At 45.0% G+C, this 13,630-nt stretch overlaps 1 protein-coding gene across 17 annotated transcripts in view; it reads left to right on the top strand.

Moving 5' to 3' along the window:
* Positions 1 to 2,840: 2,840 nt before the first annotated feature.
* The window catches only part of NPRL3 (NPR3 like, GATOR1 complex subunit), a 44,568-nt gene continuing 33,778 nt past the window's right edge, over positions 2,841 to 13,630 (top strand). For 2 of the 17 annotated variants that reach the window (XM_054843390.1, XM_054843391.1), the window contains exons 1-4: positions 2,863 to 3,046; positions 4,408 to 4,477; positions 9,581 to 9,619; positions 13,188 to 13,317. In XM_054843390.1, the coding sequence (XP_054699365.1) occupies positions 2,929 to 3,046; positions 4,408 to 4,477; positions 9,581 to 9,619; positions 13,188 to 13,317 (357 nt within the window). In that variant the 5' untranslated portion in view covers positions 2,863 to 2,928. Of the gene's footprint in view, positions 3,047 to 4,407; positions 4,478 to 8,243; positions 11,991 to 13,187; positions 13,318 to 13,630 lie in introns of those variants that run through there. The other 15 variants (XM_054843385.1, XM_054843393.1, XM_054843396.1 and 12 more) reach the window with 15 other exon arrangements.

The raw sequence follows: 13,630 nt of genomic DNA on the forward strand, positions 1-13,630 counted from the left end.
TCTTGCTCTGCAAGCCTGGCTGGGTTCGGTGATCTTGTATTATTATCCCCTCTGTGGAGGCCAACACCTTATCTCAGATTTAATTTAAGATTGTGTTCAGTACCACAGCTCAGCCCTCCTGCCCACTGGCTGGGTGCCTGCGTACTTCGCTTCTCACTGTACCTCACTTTAAGAGAGGATACAAGAGGGGTCTCACCTGAGACCCTGTGAGGACAATTGCTTTACCCCAAGGAATATTATCAGAGTGCTCTTTGTATATCCTCACTTTGATAAATGCCATACCTGTCCGCCGAAAATCCGGAGCTAACTCTCTCTGGCTACGCAGATGCAATGCAGGGCAGTGTCCATTAAAAGTTCCTCTGATGGCATGGGCAGCGATCCTTCAGGCAGGGCACAGGAAAAGAGCACAGCTTAAATGGACGGAGGTATCAAGGGAGACTGTATTCATCATCCCTTGCTGCAAGCATTTCAAAAAACTTGCAGTTTTCCCATAGAAAAATTGCTTTGAAACTAAAGTTGCTGTTGTTAAATATACATTTATACGTTTTTGTCTCCTTCCCAAAGTGCTACCTCTTACATTGTCTGCTGCATGGCTGTGCTCCCAGCTCTCCTCACTGAGGGTGCTTTTAATCAGAGGTCACTGAACCAGCACATGAGGGAACGGACTGTGACCCAGATATACCCAGTGATAAGGCAGAGACCATCAGGACTGCTTCCGATTTTGCTGCCCGCTGTTTAACCTGAACATTGATCCTCCATGACTATAGGATTAAGGTCTGTGTAGGCACGATGATCAGAATGATGCCCGCACAGGAGGGTTCATCATCGTTGAAATCTTTATGGAATTTGAATTAATTTTCTGAGAGTTTTTTGTTTCTGGCACAAAGAAGCAGAGCAGCCAAAAGATGACAGTGGGTTGCCAGAAGGAGCTCACCGCTTGCCCTGGTGAAACCCTGCCAGACCTGTCTTCCTCTCTTGCTGCTGCTTCTCATAGTTACCATTCAGAAACCCCCAGCAGAACGCCCACCCTTGTGCAGACGATGAATATTTGTCATGAACCTGCGAAATGTCACCAAAGCTGAGTTTTAGTACTAACGCAGGTTTTTCTTAATCCTGTTCCAAAGGCAGGCCACCGGAGTTTCTCATTTTAAAAAGCAGAAGTGAGCAACAGGCCTGTTTGCTTGTTAAATGCAGCGACTGATTGAATGGCCGCAGCTCTGTGAGATCAGGGATAGCTTTCCCCACAGGCCTGGGCACTGCCTGCCCCTCAAAGGGAATTCCCACGGATAAAGTGGCACATACGTCTGCTCTAACGCTGAAAAATTTGGGGCATATTAAGTTTTGGAAATCTTAAAAGTCAAATCTAAGTCCTGGCTTTATTCTTTAATTTCCTACCAGCTTGCCACACGTTGCTTTAATTAAACTACGAGAAGTTGGAAATGACAAATGTGTCTGTAATTTATTATTTCAGAAAGTAAAATTATGCTTTGAAGCAGACACAGTGGGAAATTTTAACGTCGCTGCCCAGCACTGGCACACGAGGAATGCTGTGCTGTGATAATACAACTGCTCTTTAATCACCCTCAGACAACTCTCTCCCCTCAGCGACACCTTCTCTTGCTTCAATTGTTATCGCCGGCCTTGCGGAGGATGGCCCTGCAGATTACCCCCGCGCTGCGTGTGCTCATCTCCCGCTGCAGCCACCCACCTCTGCCCGACGTCCCCGCAGAGCAACATCCAGAGCGGGGATATCTCGGAGCGCTCAAATATCTAAATATTGCAATCAAATGCAGAAGAATTTACATGCAAAACCCAGGACATCCTCTAACATAATTGCTGATAATTTTCTGATCTCAGTTAAACACAAAATAAGTCGAATGCACCAAGACAGCTGCCAGCTGTTACTCTTACCAATCTAGAGGCAGGAGTAAGTTTATAGGAACCACAAAGCAAGTTGTATCAGTGCTGTAAAGCACCCCGAGATCTTGCAATGAACGTGAGAAGCAAGGTCAAGCGTGCCTTTCTGGGAGCACGGGGAGCCGAGAGGTTGGACGTCCACAGCCTTCCTCCTGTGGGCACCCTGGAATGGCTAACCCGTGCCAGAGGGGCGAGCCCTCGCTGCCCTTTGCCACTAGCTTTTAGTAAAGTTCTGGAGATGTTAATGGCTGAACTGGCTGAAAGGCTAGAAACGACCTAAAGAGGCCAACGGAAAGAAACAGCAACGGGCAGCCCAGGCCTCCGGCAGCCCGGGGCTCCAGGGCTTGTGCCGTGCCAGGGGGCCGCCGTGCACTGGCTGGGTGCTGGGATTAACCGGGGGTGCTGGGCTGAGCTGGAAGGTGCTGGCTGTGGGCACGCGAAGCACTGGAATAAACTGGGGGTGCGTGGAATGGGGAGTGGACACGGGGCTGATTGAGGGGAGCGCTGGGCATGGGGGCAATGAGGCGCTGGGACAAACTCTGAGTCCTCCGCTGAAGTTGGACTGCTGGGCTGAGCTGGGGGCACTGGGCTGTACCGGGGCTCTGAGGTGCTGGGCTGAGCTGGGGGCACTGGGCTGTACCGGGGCTCTGAGGTGCTGGGCTGAGCTGGGGGCGCTGGGCTGAGCTGGGGCTCTGAAGTGCTGGGCTGAGCTGGGGGCACTGGGCTGTACCGGGGCTCTGAGGTGCTGGGCTGAGCTGGGGGCACTGGGCTGTACCGGGGCTCTGAGGTGCTGGGCTGAGCTGGGGGCACTGGGCTGTACCGGGTAGCGAGGCGCGGGGAGCCCTCGAGCCGCCAGCCCCGCACCGACCCCGGCCCCGGCAGCAGCAGCTGCTCCGCCCCACCGGCAGCCGGGAGCCGGGAGCCGCGGCCGGGCCCGGGCAGCGGGCGGAAGCGGAAGCCGGCAGTGGCGGGGTCCTTCCTGCAGGCCGTGCCGGGCCGTGCCGTGCCGGCATGGGCGAGAGCACCAGCCCCATCAGCGTTATCCTGGTGAGCTCGGGCAGCCGCGGCAACAAGCTGCTCTTCCGCTTCCCCTTCCAGCGCGGCGCCGAGCACCCCGCCGCACAGGCCAGTAAGTGCGCGACGCCGGGGGTCCGGCCCGGCCTGGGGACTGCGGCTGCCCCGTGGGAGCCTCCGCCGGGGCCCTGCCGCCGCCCGCGGGGGGCCTGGTATCCCCCGCAGCCCCCTCACACGCCCCATGGTGCCCTGCACACCCCCCCGTGCCTGATAACCTTCGTTGCGGCCTGGCACCCCTCACACACCTCGTACCTCCAGCTGCCCTGGCACTCCTCACACGCACACACCTCACACCCCGCGTTAATCGAACCACGTTATTGCCAGCTGTTATTAGTGACCAGGTGCCTTGTTGCTGCTCCTGGATCAGTGGAAGCGGTGTGGGTTTTAAGAGCTGTAGGGAAGGAGGAGGTGGGGGGAGAGGTGAAGGTACGGGAGAGGGGAGTTCAGAAGATGCTAAGTGAGCTTTAGCTGATTATATGTAGAAACTAAGAGACTTTAGTCCCTTGTGTTGAATAATGGGGCGGAGGAGGTTTCATTTCTCCTGGAAAATAGGAATATGGGGCTGTTCAGGTGTCAGCTGGCCTCTGTGGAGCCAGTGCTGGTTGTCTTTTCCCCTGACATCCCTGATCCAGGGCAGTGTCTGGGCCCAGACTCAGGCCTGCCTGCAGCCAGGGAGTCTGCTGGGGCCGTGGGCAGGATGGCTGCGCTGTGGTGCTGCGGTCAAGGTCAGTGTCCTACCTGGCCTCGCTGGTGGGCAAATGTCTTGGTGTGTGGCCTGAAGGTGCTGCAGCTATAAGCCTGTTTGACTTGGGTCACTTGCTAACTGCTGTATGTCATGAGAGGTTTAACATCCCTGATTAAGTTGTGAGTCATTTCTTAACAAGAGAGAATTGTCTTTGAACTCTGTTTTATAGGTAAAATCTGAAAATGGGGGGGCAGGTTTGGCTGGCTACTTCCCTCCTGTCCCCCTCCTGCACTTTGTTGGTAAAGGATTGTGACTGCAGGGGGGGCTTCTGGAGCACTATCATTGTTCTGAAACCTGAGTGATAATGAGGGAAATACATTGGTTAGAATTTTATTTTCCCCTGTGTCTTGAAGTACAAACTGTTACCTGGCACTTGAGAGAAAAGTTGTTCCTGTGAATGTTTTGCTTTCTTAACTTTATCCTCTGAGGATGAAAACCTCTTTCTCCTATTTTTTTTTTTAATGAATTTTTGAGTGAGAATAGAAAAAAACAAGATCTGGTACTTCTACCTAAAAAGGAAGGGGCTTTCTGCTTTTAATATTTCTATTTTAGATCTCCCTTATAGATAATTTTTAAAAAGGCACAGACAAGTATTCTCTGAATGCACTTATTTTAATGAACACTTTAAGAAGATTGTTCCTTGAAAAAGCTTTCTTTATTCTTTGTTTCAGATAAACCAAGGAGTCGATATGCTGTAAATAGCTCTGGTGACACCACGGAAGATCAAGATGGGGACTCCAGGTAGGGGAAAACATTTCTCCTTGCCTAAGAGTTTGAAACAGAGGAGAGATGGCCCTTTGCTCTCTTGCCTGCTAGTTCAGAAGGCAAATTCTCTCGGTCTGTATAGAAGACAACCTGCCAAGAAATGCTTTAGTGCCAAGTTATGAGCAAATTAGTGTTTAGTAATGAGGAATTTCTCATGAGGGAATGCTACTGAATCTGTTGTTTTCTGGGCAAGGTATAGGTCAGGTATTTTGTGCTCGTTAGAAAGGCAGTATTACTCTTTCAAAGCTAGGAGTATTAATACTTTGGCAAAACTCCACTTTTCTTTACCTGCCTACCTCTAACTGGATATATTATTCAGTTGCCTCAAGTTCTTCCCTAGCTCGTGTAATTGTCGTATGGAATTGCTGTGCACTAATGAATAACTAATTTTGTTTCTCCAGATATAGCTGTCCTTGTGTCTGTGGAGTGAAATAGTAGCTCAAAAGGATACTGTGACTTAAAGATAGTTTTTTCAATTACAGGAAATCAATCAGTGGGTAACAAACACTCTGAAAATACACAGTGTGTGGTTCAGCATGCATGTGCGTATGAATGGACTCTCTAATTAGTTTTTGTCAAAGATTTGAAATCTGCTGCATGGTTCTAAATTTATCACTATCAGATATGAGACAAATCTGGGAAAGAAAAAGGGGTTTTGTCTGTTGGCCTATAGTTCAGTTGCAGATCTTTTTTGTGATATGTATTTTAATCTACAGTGTTAATAAAACAGGGTAGTTGCTGCTCCTCTCTCATATAAAAGTAAAAAAGAAGTACTCGTCGCTTGCCCCAAGAAAAGAAATTTAGATCCTGACCTTGCAAAATGTAAGCTTGTTCTTAACTTTGTGACTGAGAATGATGTACTGTCATGGGTGATTTTACTTTCAGCTAAAGCAAATTCATATGTTTTTCTAGGACTGGGATCTTAGGAAAACATTTTGCTTGAGGTCATTGTATCTCTTGCCTCTTTTGGTATCTCTGAAACCTTCAAATGCAGCATTCAGTGGCATCTCCAGTGAGCACAGTACGGTACAGGGCACAACTCCAGTGCAAGCAAGCTGTGGTTTTGTAAGTTTGGGAATCGGTGAATGGCATTTCAGACTGTGCTGTGGATGGCAGCTAGTATGCATGTTAGGAAGGCTCAGTGCCCACGCTTGCTGGTTATCTCAGGGATTTTGTTGGTTGCTGTTCAAAACCCTGGCTCTAGTATTTCCCTAGATAGATTAAGACAGTGTTGGAATGGTACCAGCTTCTGTCTGATACTGATTCTTGTTGCCTCTGTCATTTCAGCAGGTTGGACAAAGCACTAAATAAGGAGCTGCGTTTGCTGGATGTTGCCTGAGGTGCTGAATTAGTGTGATGCAGAACGTGGCTACTACAGTGATGTAGGAAAAGCTTTTATCATTTCAAATTATGGTCAGATGAGAAAAGTGCTAGTATTTTCGTGAAACTGGTTTTAAGTAGATTGAATGTGCTGGCATGTAACCTACATTAAACAAAGATTTAGGTTATTTCATTTTAGTGGTGTCCAGAACTCTGGGATTGAAAGTTAGTGCTTAATCTCCTGGTCAGTTACTTGTTATTAAGCTTTTAGTGTTTAAAAGAATTTATGATCTCTCAAGTGAGCTCACTAAGTGCAAAGTATCACAGTTCTGAAGCACTGAATTAAAGAATATTAAGATAGAAATCTGCCCCTGCAGTGATGGTCAGATATCAAGGTGCAGCATGCTGCTTGTGCTGCTTACACGGCTAGGCATCGGCATTCAGAAATTCATAGTCTCTTTCAAAATTGCGTTTGTTTCAAGTTTGTTTATTGAAAAGCTTTTTCCCCAATACCAGTGTAACCAGTGTTATAAGTCCGCTGCATCCCATACCACTGATGTAGCAGCTAAACATATCCTTCTCTTCAGTAATAGTGGCTAGTAGAAGAATAGCTGATGCTCTTTATACGCTAGGTACTGTTAATTTATATTAGGCAAGAGGAGGTTTGTTGGTAGAGTTAATATCTTTCACTGGACTTACTGATACAGGTGGAAAACATACGCAAGTTTTAGGTACACAGGCCCTTCTTCCAGCACAAAACAAAAAGGGATCTTCAAAACTGTGTACAACAGGCTGCTCAGACTTGTGATTTGCATCAGACCATTTTGAGAGTAACAGAGGTTGGTGCCTGTGGTGCAGAAGAGATTCTAAAGGGAGAATGGAGGCAGGAAGCTGCAGATGTCTTGGAGAGAGTGAGATGCATATGATTTGTAAACTAGGAAAGGAAGGAGTTCAACTATCATGTGCAGTAAACCCAGTATTGTCATTGAGCCTATGCGTTTGTTTTCCTCACCAATGTTATGAATTTTTGCTCCCGGGCTCCTGTTTGGAATGTGTTTTGTATGTACCCATTGAAGATCGGGCTGGAGACACCAGAAACGGAGCGACTGGTTTTGAGAGCCATTCCCCCGTGGCAGCTCTGTCCCTGTAAGTTCGTTCCTCTGCAGTGCAGTGGTGCAGCAGTTCCCTTCCTGAAACACTCAGTTCAGTAGTCCATGGAGGCATTTCATCAGCATAAAGCCCAGCCTGTTTTCTGGTGGTGGTGACTTCCTGATTGGAGTTGTTCTTGATGCAAGTAATTTATGAAGTGGTTTTGTATTATTTCTGGATGGCTTCTTCAAGGAAGAGTTGGCAAAAAGATTCCCTTAAATCACTGCATATCAGTAGCATCTGTAGATGTTTTTGGTGGCACAAATTGAGGCTTTGGAGCAGGCAGACTGCTAGGTTGAGTTGATGGTGTATGCCAGGTTTGATAATGTTGAAGGGTTGGGTCTTTCAAATGTTTTCATGTTCAGTTGCAAAGGTTATTTCAGATTTACCTTGTTGCTGCAATAGTTCTTATGAGGGTTGGATCCATCCTTTTTTATAGTGATGGGCTGTCTTTAATTTCCTAGCAATCTAGCACCAGTTGTATCCTAGATAAGGATTATTTTTTTCCTAAGTTAGTGGAACCCAAGATCGATTACTTTTGAGCTGACCTTTCCTGGAGCAGTTGAGGTGTATGTATTTATGCCCTCAGAAAGGACAAAATTAGATCAGTTTAGGTGCCTTAACTCTCCATTTCCATAGAGCATATTTGTACACGTAATTGGATTTCTTTTAGACTCAAATTTCCTGGTTGTTGTTATGCTTTTTGGGTTTTATAGACAATTGCAGCCCATTCGTGATAATCCTACCTCTAGGCTACTGGTGTGTATTTGTTTGTATTCATTTCTACTCAATGGAGCTCTGTGTTTGGGTCATCAGAATATAGATTTTTCTTCCGTTTAAAAGCAAGTCAAGCAGCAAAAGTGGTTGAGGTGTGTTGATGGTGGCCGTGCAAGAAAAGGTATTCAGAAGAATCTGTCACTGTCAAACTGCATGTCAAGTGTGTCTTCTTGTTGGCTTCTTCTCAGCCTTTCATTTGCCCTCTTCAAAAACATCCTTCAGTTTTTGAGTGCTTTAGCAGTAATACATTCCCCTCACAGCTTATGGAGATACCTGCAAGTCTCTTTTTTTTTTTTTTTTCCCCTCCCCTGAAAAAACATGAGGCAATTACTCTTTTGAAGCCATAAGATAATGCTTTGTTAAATTCGTTTGAAATGGTTTTTTTGTAGTTTTTCCGAAGGTGAAGTCAGCAAGTAAAAATTCTAATGAAGATGTACATATAGTAAAATGTTACACTAGTCTTTGCGTTTTTTAGTAGCATAACTGACTAACTGAAGGAGGTTTAGCAAGTTTGACAGCATCGATGTCATTAATTGGCCAAACACTTCTGTTACAAAAAGAAAAAAAAGTCAAGTTACTGACAAACAAGGACTTGAATGTCCCTTTCTAACAAACAGTAGTTCTCCTGTGATAACATTTCTGTATCCTCTGTCCCTCTTTCACTGAACTCCAGTGTTCTTCCTTGTATTTGTTCTGAAAGGCTTCCTTTCTGTAAGCCCGTGCTTTTCCATTCATCCATCCATCCCTTTAAACACCCTTCCTGTAAGATCACCCCCTTTGTATAGTTTGTCATTTGGAATTGGTTTAGGTTCCCTTTTCAACATGACCAGTAGAAATCTGCTGTCTTTTGGATTAAATAATTGTTGGAAGTCTTAATTTTCTCTCCCCTCTCTAAAGGGGACAGTATAATCCTTTTATCAGATTAATTTTTCAGTTTATTTAGGAAATTTGTTTCAGGAAACAAGTCCTTCTTTTCCCCCCCCATTATTTGGAAAAAACCGAACAGTTGACTGTTAAAATGAAACTAGGCGTTTCTTTCCCTGATACAAAAGTGAGTACAGCTGTTAACAGAGCCTCGCTCTGTACACCTGTTGTAAAGAAGGTGTTCAGGTTCTTTGCCTTGAAATCATTTTCAACCTACTCTTCCTAAGTTTCTGCTTACTGCCTGGGGCAGAGACAGACAGAGAATGACTTCATGCTTGTGCAGTGAGTCTGGCCAGACTTGTACCTATTGTTTAGGTCCCTGGGGTGAGCAGCAGCGGCTCTGTGTGCAAGGCCCTTTACAGAACCCTGGCTGTGCCGGCAACAATAAGTGTTTGGCATGCTCTTTTTCTAAGTCTTGGGGGTATGGAAGTACCAGAACCAATTGTGAAGAGCTGGGGGTCATTTGAGGCTGCATGGGATGTTCCTTGCATGGAAACACTAGTAATAGGCTGGAAAAGAAACCGAAGTTTTAGGATCTGCTCTAAATCAGACTGCAACCTCTGCTATTTTCTTGTAAGGTAAGCATGAATTAAAAAGTACCATGTAAATACAGCTCCATAAATGCAACGTGTTGTGGGAACACATTACAGCAGCCAGCGCTAGTGAGAGGACTACAGTACTTTAGCCTGTTTTCTCCGTGTTGTCAATCTAAACCTGCAGTATATCCCAGGAACTCACCTACTGTTAACTTTTGACTCTTCTCAATAGTTGTATTTCCTTTACAGGCGTTTAACCCTTAATATTTCATCCTAGTTTTTAATATTCTCTTTTTTTTAATATTTTGTGTACTTGCCTCGTTTATTTTCTTGTGTTTTTTGTTTTGTGTTTATGGCCATGTTCCCATTTCAGAGACCAATGTCCTCTAACTGATGAGCAATTGGTTTCGGGGTAAGACCAAATGTTCTAAACAATCACCTTTGTCTAGAATGGCTTTCTTTTCTCACCATCCTTTTAATTGTGCTTTGTTTCTGGTTTCTGTTTTACATCGAATGATGAGATAATTATATGCTAAATCCACAATGTCTGTAGGAAACATATTGCTAGGATAATTACAGAGGTCCTACTAACATTTCTGTGCTTCCTGTAGGGTATCCAGAATGGGTGTGGTACTGTCCCTTCTGTGAATTGAGAAAAGTTGTGATCCTCCGAGAATGCAACAAGTATAGCCTTGGCATTGTAGTTATTCCAACAAGGAGCCCTAAACCAAATTGCTTTTTGATGAGCAATGACTTAAAAATACAGATCAGTGAGTAAACTATTTAATCCCACAGTAATTATGGAGAGTTCTTCAGAGACCTGGTTTTGAGCGGCTGCTCTGGTTGCTCGTTCTTGGTGCCCCACTAAGCTAAACTGGATGACTGCATTATACCCCCTTTTTGAATGTGTGGAGGGAACGGTGCTTGTCTCTACCCAGGGCCCCAAAAGTATTAAACTGCATCTCTAGTCCCTGCTTAACATAAAGATGCTCACCTAGATACTGAGCTCCCATTCTAAACTACTTCCAAGAAGAATTCTTTATAAAAACCTTGCTTTAAATTCCTGTGGCATATAAAAAATTATTAGCCGTTCTTGGGGGAAAAATGAATTTGTGTTTGAGATCATTTCCCCCTCTTTTTCTGGGTGGTAAAGCCATTGATGTTTCAGCTGGGTTTCCAGAGGAGATGCTGGTGACAGCAGTCAATCTGCACTAGTGTGGTTTGTATTGTACTGCTGGGTTGTCTGCTGTTGCTGCTATGCTGAGCTTGTGGTAGGAGTAGTAGGATATTTTTGCAAATCAAAGCTTTTATTTTTTGTATTTAGTTTCTGCCTGGTGAATTCCTTAGTACAGGAAAGGTTTGCTTTCCTCTGGAAATCGCAATGCTTAGGCTAATTTCATAAAAGAAGGGACTGTTACTGCCCAACTGTGAAACCTAATCTGCTTCTAACAAACTCTTGGGGTCTGATAAGTCAGTATTTTTAGGTTGTCTTAATGCACCCCCAAGATTAGAAAATCAGTATTATAATATCTGAAGTAAAAGTGTTATTTTTTAAGATGAGATGATGAATTGAAATGATGGGAATAATGTATTTGCTGTCCCTCATTCTCCCTATCATCCTGAGGCCTAAGAAATGTATAAATTATGTAAAGTGTTGGGGCAAAAAAACCCCAAACCAGCAAAACCAGTAAATCTAGGCTGTCAGACGAGGGAATGGGGCTGGTCACTCTTGGGAGAGAGAACCAGGTGTCTGTACCCATCAGGTAGCACCTGTGTAACCCATCCCAGGGCTATCTTTCCTGAGCGTGTTGTCTGGCTGCAGTTGCAGTACTCTCCCAAAAAGAGAAGTCTCTGCTACTAAGAAGATACTGAGGACTTTACAAAATCAACCTTTTAATCTCCTCCTCCCCACAGAGCCACATACAAGCTGGGGCAGACAGAGGGCTGTCAGTGTCGTGAGCTCTGCTGGGGAACTGCTGGACTGTCACGTTCACTACCACATTTATCTGTTAAAAGATCTGCTGGTGTAATTCCATGTAAAAATAAAACCTTAACAGTGGTGAAAGTCATCATAACGATCAGTTTTCCAGCTCCCAAGGTATCCTTTGCAAAGGCTGGGGGAGGGAAAAGTAACTCATTTCTTATCAGTAAGCAGGCATTTTTCTAGTTTAACCTCCTTCTCCCTCCGCCCCCTGAAACATATGCTCGTTTTGGATCCATGGCTATTGCAGCCTTCCTGGCTCCACGATGAGCCTATTAACGAACACAGCTGAATGGGGCAAAAAGAGGGGGAAAAGCTCCCTGCTGTCATGGTGACTTTTTTTCCTGTTTTGAATAATGTGATCTCCAAGGACTGTCAGTCCAGCTCCTGTTCGAGGATGCTTTACCCTTTCCTCACAAACTCCATGGCTATTCTCTCCATCTCTTTGCTTGCCCTTAGCTGTGTTTGGAGCAGAGCAGCCATGGATTTGGAAGTTTGTACAGAGCTGCTCCTTCCATAAGCCAAATGTAAGCAGCGTGCTGTGGTCAGGATGACCTGTTTGTACAAACACCAGGGGCTGTGACAGCTTGTAAAGCCCCTGTGTTGTCCTGCATCTTCAGTGTATGTAGGTCTAATAAAATAAATGCCCCTTGGGTCATATGCAGATGGATACACACAGAAGACCTGGATGTGTGCATTTGTCTTAATTTCTGTAGTGCTCCATAACTCAGAGTGATCCAGGAATATGGTACATTAATTCCTTCTCTGGGCATCAAGGGCTCACTTGTGGCTGAGAGATAAAGTGAGCACAGCACACACCCATGCCTGCCCTTGTCTCTGAGTGATACTGGGTTATCTGGGATACCTGCCTGGTGGAGGGGGATGGTCTGCCAGGGACACACATCCTTGAATGTAAATAAAGAAAATGAAATAAACATTTTCATTCTTTAAAAAAAAATAAAATGGTCTCATCAGAAACTGGTTTGAAATTCATTTGGTTAAATGGGAGCCTCCGAGAAATCAGATGAGGAAAGAACTTGCTAATATCAAACCTTGCACTGCTCCTATTCTAGAATAACAAGTTCCCTCCAGCAGCTAACTGAGGTCCTCTTCCCTGTGGATTTGAGCTCCACTGTCTCAGGGGATGCCCTGAGGAAAACAAGTGTTTGTAGAGACCAGCCCAATGTTGCAAGGCCATCAGAGCAGTTGCAGAATTCTTCCCTTGTCACACTGGCTTATTATCCGTTTTTGCAGCAGTAGCTGTATTTTACAGGGCAGGCTCCTTGTAGGTACTTGCCCTCCTGTCTCGCAGCTGCCTTCTTCCCACTGCTGATCCAGAGCAATCCAGTAACACCATGGTCGGTGTTGGGAAGGGCCTGCCCTGTCACCAGTTTGTCTCAGTTCTGTTTCTCAAAGGAAGAAGCCCAGGCAGCTCTCAGAAGGGTGCCGGTGGTCTGTTGACCACAGGTTGAGATCTGTTGAGTAACTTTGAATCTCACTGATGAGATTTGGGAAAGGAGGGACAAGCGTTGGATGTACGTTTCTTCTAATTGAATCAGCTCTTTCTTGCCTTCCCCTCTGCCATACCGGGTGGCTTAAGGATCTCTGTTGTGCTTGAGTGACAGGCTGTGTCGATATGTAGTTGCTTAGTAAGTTCATTAACCTGCAGCTAAATCCAGGCAATGGCTAACTCGAGCTGTTTTTATATTTAAGCGAACTGCATCTAATCTTTCCAATGTATTTTGCTGAGCATGTAATTAAATAAGCATGACCCTGCAGCCTTTGTCGTGAATGCTTCCTGTTTCATAATTGTGATGATCTGAGAGATGTAATTAAGGGGTTCTTAATTTTCCATAATTGATGGTACTCCAGGTATGGCAATTTAGACACAATTTACAATACTTTAAAAACTCACAAGTTAAATATATCTGTATTTGGAGGAATATTCTGGGGGTATGCTTTTTGAAAATTGTAGTAACTTCGATCTCTGCTCTTCAAGGTTTTCGGATGTCATCCTGGCAACAATTTTGGCTACCAAGTCAGATATGTGTGGCAAAAAGTTTGAACTCAAGATTGATAATGTTCGCTTTGTTGGCCATCCCACGTTGCTTCAGCATGCCCTCGGGCAGGTACGGTATGAGGTCTGCTCTGGGGACCTGCCGCCTTTTCAAACTGCCTGGCTTAGTTAGGAAACTTAGAATTTAGAATATGCATGTTTCCTTTTGGTCCTGTTTTTATTTACTGATGCTCAAAGCTGTCTTTTACTTAACTTCCAGATAAATACAGTGCATGGCAAACTGAGGGAGCTGCGTAAGTGATTGACAAAAACCTCCTCCTGCTTACTGTAGGAAAGCAGTGTGGGTAAAGAGAAGTAATATTAAGCAATTCAGCTCAAAAAGCTGTTTCTCACCATGTTAGTTATTGCAAGTTAGCTTTTTAGCA

This window comes from Grus americana, chromosome 15, assembly GCF_028858705.1.
Source record: "Grus americana isolate bGruAme1 chromosome 15, bGruAme1.mat, whole genome shotgun sequence".
NCBI classification, from domain to species: Eukaryota; Metazoa; Chordata; class Aves; order Gruiformes; family Gruidae; genus Grus; species Grus americana.